Consider the following 10,659-nt stretch of genomic DNA (forward strand, 5'->3'; position numbering starts at 1 on the left):
CATACATAATATCTGTGAAGCACAATGAAGTGAAGGATATCTGTGAAGTGCAATGAAGTGAAGCATAATAAAAAGAAGTATAGCTGCATTAAGAAGATGACAACATCAATGTGGCAAATAAACATCTGCCTAAATTCAATTATTTGCTGGAAAGCTCAGATTCTACCATTGACAAAAGAGTATCAGTTGTTTTCTATGAACAGGCTCATTTCATTCATTTTTGAGAAAACACCTACCAAATAAGCATATTTAGGTAACCATAGTTTATTGTCCTTTCAAGGAAAAGTGGTGATCCATGAAAACAATGGTTGGTTCAGGTCACAACTCAAAAAATTTGTACAAGTCCTCTGCCTTGAGACAATCATTCTATTTTGTTATGTGGCTAAAGGGCTTAACATGTACTTCCCATTTCATCACAGATTATTCAAAAAAAGGGTATTCAAGGATTGAGATTTAATAAATGTAATAATTGTTAATGTCTCATCAAGGACATTCTTAAACTGTATATGTAAGAAAATGAAGAATACAATGACTACTGGTACCATTTGAAGTCACTGCCTTAATTGGCCAACATGCCAGCAGTTGTACAAATAGTATCTTAGGATGATTGTGAAGTAGCTTTGACTTGAGGACTCCCTGAAAAGGTCTTGGGATTGTCCAGGGGTATGCAGACTACAATTTCAGAACCACTCTTACAAAACATAGCCCTCAGTGGGATTGTAAAGAATGGAGTATGAAGAGTGAGAAGACGCAAGCAAGGAAGAAAGAAAGAGATAGTCTAGTTTTTCTGAAGACACTGCTGCATAAAGGAGCCACTTTTCCCCTACTTCTTCTAACATTCACTAGTATCCCAATATGGCATTTAATAGGATACATCATTCGCAGTCTCAGAGAAGGTAACCTGTTTGATCATGTGATCTGTTTTTTTTTTTTTTTTTTTTTTTTTTTTTTTTTTTCAGGTCTATGAGTGAACTTTCAGGTGTGAGAAAATATCATAATCTCACTGCCCCCTTCCCAAAATCAACGTACAAAATGTAGTTCTTTTTCCACCCCATTCTTATCTATTGCCCTAACATTTCTCAACCTTGCCCAAAGGCTATGTTTACTGATCTTTATTATTATAAGTCTTTTTTGTCATCTGAAATCTCCCCCTCCTTCACCTCACTTTCTTCAGTTTCTGCACCATTCAAAAGCTTTAACAGTAGTAAGCAATCCGTAAATTTGAAATGAGGTGTAATATACTTATCAGTGATCTATTTCTTTTTCCTAAGATAAATCATCCTTGAAAAATTTCCTTAACCGGTATAGAATAAAGTGTGTGCTATCACCTTACTCTCCATATAATTTAATCATTAGTTAGTTCAATCAACAAATTAGACACTCATTAAGCACATATTCGTATCAGACACTGGTGTGCACACTGGGGGATACAGAAATAAACGTGACTGAGACAGAGAAATGTTGTCAGAAACATCATGTCCTTTAAGAACAAATATATCAAATATGCTACAGGCTAAATTATGTCCCTCAAGTTAATATGTTAAAGTCCCTAACTCCCAGTACCTCAGAACATGACTGTAATGTGGGGATACAGCGTGCTTAAAGAAATAATTCAAGAAAAAAAGTTTGCATGGCTTCAAAACACTGTACCTAAAACCGATATCTATATTGATAAAACAGGCTTCCTTTTCAGTCACCCCTAATCCAAATCATGGGAAATTGTCCAGAAGAATAGTGAGTTACTCCAATGTACCTTCTTTTCAATCACATGGACGTTTATATTTTCCTATAAGAAGTATTCAGTTAATTGTAGTGAACGTAGAGATCACCATATTTAAATGCTGATGAAGAGAAAGAACGAACTTCAGGAAAATTTTAAGATGTAGCAATGTTTTGCAAAACTATCGACTTGAGAGTGACAATTATTTAAGAGTACAAGTATTCAATATTTTCAAAAATCATTTTTAAGTGTAAAGTCTTCACTATCACAAACAAATTTTTTTTTATAATCCACAATGTAAAAGTATGTTTTATATATATATATTGGCACATGATATATAAGGACAACTAATCAGACAATTTCCAAAGTATTTCATGTGTTTGTTGTTTTAAAATAATTAATGGTAGTTTGGTTAGTATACCTTCACTCATGACATTAATATCCATTAATAAGCATTATACTTGGTGTGCTTAGGACAGAATATTACATGCACCTTTCATGATAATAATGCATGCTTCCTTAAACTACAATTTTAAGTTGACTTTAGCAGGGTTCCCCCACTGTTAAATAGACAATAAAAACATTTAATGTTATAAGGCTTTATATGGGCTAAAATCCCATTTACTGCATTTTAACAACGGAACTTTTGAAGAAAAACTTAAGACTCTGCAGCTCAGAGTCTCTTGGAATTGCTCCTACACTTATCTGATTCACGGTCTTGGCCAAATTCCTGAATAGGTTCAGCATATAACAAGTCACACCTACACAATGCCTACGCAAATGATGTAACACTGACAAGCAAGTATGTTCACATCCTAGGGAGAAAAAAAGCCACCTCCTTAATATTTATTTGGTTGATTAACTACATAAAGATCACTATTTTGTATTTTAATATTAGGAATTAAAAGGTTTCAATGATACTCTTCTTAAAACTAAATCCCAGCACAGACAAAGCTGAGATCTCCCTGAATTTAAGGACTACATGACAACTTTTCAGCATGTTGCTATATTTAACATGAAGATGTTACTGAATATATTTCATTATGTTATACAGTAGTTTCTTTACGAAAACCCATGAGAGAAATTTCTCTGGTCTGTTTAATCTGTTTCCACCTTTAAAATACTGTCAATTATAATACACTCAAATATATTAGCTTCTTTATAATGGCTGCTGGAAAACTTAAGTCTTAATTTTTGACCTACTAGAAAAAGACTTACAGACCCTTATGTCATGCTTTTGTGAACAGAGTGTACTCCTGGCTTCATCTAATCTTTCCTGCTCTGCGTTTTCTGTTTCCATCATCTTCACTACTTATTTTTAATTTTATTTAGTATCCATCTATGAAAGCCTTAATTCCTTTCTGGAACAAAGCTGGAGATAAACAAAAGCATATATGAGTAAATACATACATCAAAAGACAAAGCAGGTAATTTTAATAGCTTGAAATGTTTGCCTGGTGATATTTTATTTAAGTGAAATATTTAAGCATTTATACATCTGGAATATAAAATAACTTCATCTCTGTTCTTCTAAAATTAGCACCATAAAAATAGCTATAAAGTGTAAAATAGTTAAAAGAATATTGCACTTTTAGAAACTTTAAAATAAAATTGTATATAATATACATGCCAACTCTACAGATCAGTTCTATAAACACTCCCCACCGACATCATGATCACCACCACCACCAATCTATTAACAGTTCCTTCTAGTTTTTCTCTCCTCAGAACACTGTTCAAGTGCCATCTCCTTGTCTTATATATCTCCTGTACCAATTCACTGCCAAGCCATAATTCATCTCAGTTTGTCCTTTTTGTGCCCTGAAAATGTTTCTTTATATTTCACTTTATATTCTATAATGCATAAATATTAGGTTTCTTTAAGACGACATCTATTTTATACTCATTAATACTGCTTATACAACTGTTGTGAACACACCGAGCATTCAATAAATGTCTTTCCTTGGGAGGCTAAAGTGGGAAGATCACTTAAGGCTAGGAGTTCGAGACCAGCCTGAGCAACACAGCAAAACCTTGTGTCCAGATTTTTTTTTTAATTAGCTGGGTGTGGTGGTGCATGCCTGTAGGATCAGCTCCTTGGGAAGCTGGGGATGGAGGATCACTTGAGCCCAGGAGTTCAAGGCTACCGTGAACTACAATCGTGCCACTGCACTACAGCCTGGGTGACAGAGCAAGAACCCATCTCTAAAACCCAATAAAATAATAAAATAAAAATGTATTTATTTTAAAATGTTCCAGAGGACTATAAATAATCTATGTTCAACTGCCTTATTTTCCCCCTTTAAAACTAAATCTCAGCCACTTGAAATTAATAGTTTCTCTTTATCTTTCTCCCCTTAAATTGTGGTTGATACTGTTTTTCTCAAGGCTGTTGCTATGTGTAAGCAATATTTTTCATGTATTAGATGTTAGGTATATAAAGGTCAGGAACCAGACCTATACACTTCTTTTCTAAAGCCATGTTATTAAGTGATTAATAAACAACTTTAGTAATGACTATAATAGTTAATCTTACTCAATTTTGCTTTCTGCCTTGAAATGTAAGCTCTCTGAAGACTTAAATTTGACACAAACCACATATCACCCAGTAACTACCCTTGTTCTACTTTACACACCCTTGTTCTACTTTATTTTAACAGATGATAGACGAATTCATACATGAATTAAGATATAAATTCTGATTTCTGTGACACAGCTAAGAAATGTAGATTAAATCACCAGGAGAAAACAAGCCGTATTCATGCCAGCATGTGAGCAAGGAGATAGGAATACCATTTTTTACAAAAATCAAGCTACTTTGATTTAAGCAGCTAATAAAGAGTATGCTATATTTTTCCCTAGAGAAATCAGTAAGCCTAGGGAATTGGAAAACCTTGATTGTTATAGAGAAGTACAAAGAAATGGTAATAAAAGTACAACAGAAACGAAAGGAATAAAATTAAAGAATTACCTTTGTGTGCATCCTTTCAGAAGTTTAGAAACAAATCATTAATCAGATTTCTACGTGTGTGTTCACTTTTTTTTTTTTTGCTAAATGTTTAGAAGAGAAACAAATGGGGAGAAAAAAGTATTCATTACCTTTCCAAATGACCCCTGACCAAGAACTTTGAGCAACTCAAACTGTGCAGGATCTGCTTTCTCATAGCCTTCCTTAACATGATGAGTAATAGGGATTTCTTTAACAACTCCTTCATCCTGTAAAAAGAAATCCAAACAATATTTGAATCGATTTTCAACATCTTCTGATTAGTTCCATTTAAAATCAGAAGTCATAATAGAAATAATATACCCAACTCCCTCAATGTAGCAGAGACTTTTATGGGCTACCAGTATCCTTATTTCCTTGTTTTCTAACACATACAGCACATACAGATGCACCACCACCACCTTCCCTACTACATAATTTCATGTAAATAAAATGTAAAAAGAAATCTATGCTTCAGCTTTCCCTTCCAGCTTGGTAGCAATATAATAAAATTGTTAACAACAGTCTCAAGACCCTTCACTGGACTGTGACTAATGAGGTAGAGGCAGGAAAAGTCAAGAAAAAACCTTGTAAATAGTGGGGCATGACCAAAAAACGTGACTTCAAGAGTTCTTTTAAATAGTATTTCACTATACTATTTTAAATGTTTAAATGGTCAACTAACCACATCAATGAAAAAGAAACTGGCATAGACCAACAAAATCTGCAGAGCCCAAACAAATGTTTCCAGGCTATGGCCTGTTTACTGAAATTTTATATATAAATTATATGCCAGATTTCGTACCACCTGGGTGAAGCAGAAAGGATGCCACCCAGTGAGTGGTTCTTCCCCTTGATGCAGGACTCCACTCAGCTGTGATGACTACATTCAAATAAGCTGTAATTAATTCCAGTCCCTAGAGAAGCACAATAGCTAGGATGACAGATGTATATCACAAAATAACAGAGTTGGAAGGGATATCTTATCCAACTCTCTGACTGTATAAAGAAGAAAACTAAGACTCACAGAATTTAAGTTTACATGACTACTTAATCACAATGTCTATAAATCTTGGTAGCATTCCATTAGAGCATACTAATTTTAGCCTGGATGCCAACAATGTTCTCAATCGATTCACTCTTCAATTAACTGATTAGTCAGTGGTGATTGTAGCCAAAGTGAACAAGAGCATGGTCCCAAATGAGCAAGACTTCATGGCAGCTAAAATAAGGTCCATGGAATATAGGTAGTCAGACATTCACTATCTCAAGAGGGGTACCTAGGCAAAGAAATTTTAATTGTAGGTGTCAGGAACCACTAGCAAATCAACAAGAAATGAAGAACAACTGATTCTGAAAGTATATCATGTGTTTCTTATACATCAAAATGGTATTTCACCAGACCCTTTTAAATAGTGATGGCAACTTACAAATGTTTTCTGAAAACAAAAATTAAATTAAAATCAATCTGCTATGGAAGTGAATTTCCCTGTTTGAAAGGGTCCCTGTTTTAAAAGTCAACAACTTTTTTTAATGCAAATATATATGCTTTGTAGCTGACATCTGCGGACTATATTAAAGTATAATATATCTGTAGTGCCTATAAGCTAAGAAACCTTAGCTAAATCACAAACCCCTCTCTCCTTCAGTTTTCTCACATGACAAAGGGGTTTTGTTAGATGGGTCTCTAAGGTCCCCTCAATGTCTGTGACTCTATATTGAACACAATATAATATTTTTTATGTTCAAGAAGGTTCTTCAGGTCCCTGCTTATGTTTAGATTATCACTATAAGCATGGATCATAATGGCATCAGTTTTTTGAGAAGTGTTCAGAGTTAGGAAACGAATTGTACTCTAGTTAGTTTCACCAAACCTAAGCAGGTTTTCCAAATGAAAATGTTTGTCCAATGCCCTTTTACCGTTTATTAATAATCCACACATGCCCATCCTCTAAAATGCAATGTCTTTCAATTTTCAGCAGCAGTACCCTAAAAAGTTCCCAATATGAAAATGCAACTAGATGAGAAAAATCACTTTTCCCAGGAGACAGCCAACATAAAATGTTACACTGTATCCTAACAACCAATTACTGTGTCTTTCTTTCCCACTGGACTGTGGGCTTCTTAAATTCAGGTATTATACCACATTGATCTCTTTATTCCTAATGCTTAGCACAATACTTTTTTGATCTCATAAGAGCAGAAAGACAAAGAAATCTGCTCAATGTTATAAAAGAAACAGGAAAAAATACATACTTTTTAAAACGAAGATAGTGTTTACCACCAACAAATAGGGCAACTGTGAGATGATGGATGTTAATTTGCTTAACAATAATAATAATTTCACAATATATGTGAAAACACCCCATTGTACACCTTAAATATATACAATAGAAAAGAAAGATCTTAAAGGTAAAATTAGTAAGAAATCTCAAAATTATTCTTAAATACAGTCTACAAAACAAAATATATATATACCCACAATTTATTTTTTTAAATATATAAAGGAAACAAGGAAACAGGAGATTCTGGCTAATGAAATTGTGTCAGCTTTGAATATAACTAACTTTGTGATAATATTTCTAAATAAAATACGCAAATTTTCCCATACACTGTGAAGAATATAAACTTTTCCATATTATCCACTGTCAGTATTTTATTACACTGTGCTGAGTATGTGTTGTACTCAACACAAATAAAGGATACAATAACCGCTGAATATTAACTTAATGCTTGGCCATTTGCCTTTTTAAATAAAGACATATGTTCCTAGGACAACAAGTACTACATATTATATCCCTGAATTATGACTACTGTGCCTTTACACAGACAATTTGTAATGCTCTGGTTGCCCATAAGAATCACCTGTAGAAGAAATATTTATTTACTACACTTGTTTGGGTCCCACCCTCAGAGATTGTGGTTCAGAAGAACTATAGGAGGACGTAAGCATGTGTATTTTTTAAGCCTCCCAAGTTGATTCAGACACATGGCCAGGATTGAAAAACAATATTTGGGTGCTTCTAAGATTCATAGTTATATAGATATATAATAGATATACACACAAATACATACACATACGTGCATACGTGTGCACACACACATATACACATGTGTATGTGTTTATATATAGCAACTTACTACTTTTATCATTTCTATGCCACTAGCTCTTTTTTACTCTCAAAGTATGTGATACCCTCCTGTGTCACCATTTCCAATACTTACTCTGTCTTACTCCATCTGCTCCCTGCCCCATTCTTGTCTATTGCCTAAAATTTCTCAGCCGTCCCGAGGCTATGTTTATTGAATTTTTACTATTTTAATGTCCTTTTTGTCAACTGAAACCCTCTTTCTTCCCTCCACCTCCCTTTCTTCAGGTTCTGCACCATTCCAAAAGCTTGATAGTAGCAACAATCTAGCCTGAAATAGGTGGTAATGTACTTATAAGTGATTTATTTCTTTTTTCCTAAGAATAAATCATCCTTGAAAAATTTCCCTATCCTGGTATGATAAAGTTGTGCTATATCACCTTATCTTCCCATATATACACTCTTATTATTCACCCAGCAAATCAACATTCATTAAGCACATATCCTATTATCAGACACTATGCTGCACACTGGGGATACAGAAATAAACTGTGAATTTGAGGATAGAGAACTTTGTCAGAAACATCATATCCATCAAAGAAATAAAAAGCTACAAGTATGCTATGGGCTAAATTATGTCCCCTAAAAGTTAATATATTAAAGTCCTAACTCCCAATACCTCAGAACATGACTGTATTTAGGGATAGGACCCTTAAGGAAGTAATTAAGGTAAAATGAGGCCATATGGGTGGGTTCTAATCCAATATGACTGACATCCTTATAAGAGGAGGAAATTAGAATACCTACACCCACAGAGGAATGACCATGTAAAGGCACAGGGAGAAGACTCATCTATAAGCTAAGGAGAGACTATTCAGAAAAACCAACCCCGCCAACACCTTGATCTCAATCTTACAGAATGCAGCATCTTGGGAAAATAAATTTCTGCTGTTAAAGCCACCCATCTGTGGTTATTTGGTTAGGGTAGCCCTAGCAAACCTATACACGGTACACAATCTTAGTTGATCTTTGGAAACAATGTTGCTACTGTGAAATGAAGATTTAATAATCTCCAAATAAGGACCCCTAGGCTTTCTACATCAAATAACAAATCTGAATCTGAATCATAGCCAGGAAGACTATGAATTAGGTTTTATTATTTTTTTGCAAGCTAACAAAGTAATCAGTGATATATAGAAGAAGTATGAAGGCTCAACCACAACCAAAATAGTATGCTCTGACCTCTATAATCTGTGATCATCTTTTTAATCCAGAGGGCCAACAGTGCTGTAACACTGGGAAAACACACTGTTAAAGTACAAAATGAACTGTCAAATCTACTATTGCTCCATTCATTTGATAAATGATTTGTTTAGGAAGATGAAATCACCTGTTAATTGAAAAGAGAAAAAGCTGATGACAACCTAATAGCAATACACTATAGCTCAATTACAACAGTTTTCATATGACTGTGGAACTAACCTCCAGAAAACAAATCAAAACAAAAGAATTATTTTTAAAGCCTGAACTTGTTCATTTTTATTTAATAATAAAACATTCATCTATTCAAACATCTGCTTTATTTGTAGGTACAGGCCAGTTTGGTGAAAAGATCACCCTAAAAAATCCAAGAATCATTTAGTTGTGGATTTGTTGAAACATATATGCAAAGACCCAGAAGAGCAGCTTGATATACCCTTCTCATTCACTGAATAATATCGGGTCACTGAAAACCATGTCAAATATTAGCAAATTTTGAAAGAAAGCTAAGGGTAATATCAATATAAATGCCAAAATGCCATGAGGGTGAACTAAGCACATCAAAATTATATACACAATGGAAGGTATCTGCAGAAGACTTAGGTTTGTAAAAGTTTGCATTGATGACTGAAAACCAAAGAATGCTGGCAAACTAGTTCCCACTTGGTTTGGTTTATTCTACTTACGAGGGTCAGCTCCTTAGTTCCCTCATCTACAAATTGGCAATAATACCTACTCTATTTCAGATCTCAGTCATACGGATCAACTGAGAACTCTGAAAACCACAAAACATCCATAAAAATTGAAGTTACTGAACTTATTTGTACAGATGTTCCTGGACTTGTGACTGTGTTGTCCCAATAAACCTACTGTATGTTGAAAATGCACTTTCAACTTACAGTGAGTTTATCCAAACATAATCCTATTGTAAGTTGAGGAACATACTGAATATCACTTTTGTACCACTATAAAGTTGAAACTCATAAGTTGAACCATCCTGAGTCAGAGACCCTCTGTACCACTTATCTTTGCATACCTGATGGTGCAGCATAACTCCACTTTATAGTGGCTAACCAACATTTTTTAGTTGAACAGTAATTATTCATCTGAGAGTTTTGCATATCTATAGGACAAGGGTTCCACTTTTTTAAGTAACTGAATAGAAATTAGAAGTAAACACCAGCATTGCAAGAGAAAAAATACTGAAGCATAGTAAGGCTAAATGTGCATCAGAATAGAAAGACAAATAGAGGGAAAAAAAATCCACCATACAGGAAGCAGGTATTCTCAGCTTGAAATAGTTGCTACCTGTGGTTTCACTGAGTCTAAGTAAAACACACTTGTAAAAAAGTATTTTTGAAATAATTCTTAAGAGATATATGTCAAGAATAGTTTTTAAAATAAGAAATTCACGGCTTAAAAATATCAGGATATCAAATTTGTTTTTCAAAATATACATTTTCAGATAACTATGACATTTATATCTCTGCGTAATAAAAATATAAATCACTTTAGAGACTAAACACGTTGCTGACCTTTCACTAATGTAATCAACAAAGAATCTAATTGCTAACTGAATCTTCTTTGAAATTTTAAAGATATTG

The 10,659-nt window shown here is 34.0% G+C and overlaps 1 protein-coding gene across 1 annotated transcript in view; it reads right to left on the reverse strand.

Annotated features, from left to right (window-relative positions):
- The window catches only part of LOC108527938 (ribosomal protein S6 kinase alpha-6-like), a gene marked incomplete at its 3' end in the record, with an annotated part of 41,529 nt that extends 33,567 nt beyond the window's left edge, over positions 1 to 7,962 (reverse strand). Inside the window, 3 exon segments of the mRNA XM_017869505.1 lie at positions 3,264 to 3,274; positions 4,820 to 4,936; positions 7,942 to 7,962. Of these exon segments, the coding sequence (XP_017724994.1) occupies positions 3,264 to 3,274; positions 4,820 to 4,936; positions 7,942 to 7,962 (149 nt within the window).
- Positions 7,963 to 10,659: the final 2,697 nt, after the last annotated feature.

This window comes from Rhinopithecus bieti, unplaced genomic scaffold (assembly GCF_001698545.2).
Source record: "Rhinopithecus bieti isolate Rb0 unplaced genomic scaffold, ASM169854v2 scaffold_5315, whole genome shotgun sequence".
Lineage (NCBI taxonomy): Eukaryota > Metazoa > Chordata > Mammalia > Primates > Cercopithecidae > Rhinopithecus > Rhinopithecus bieti.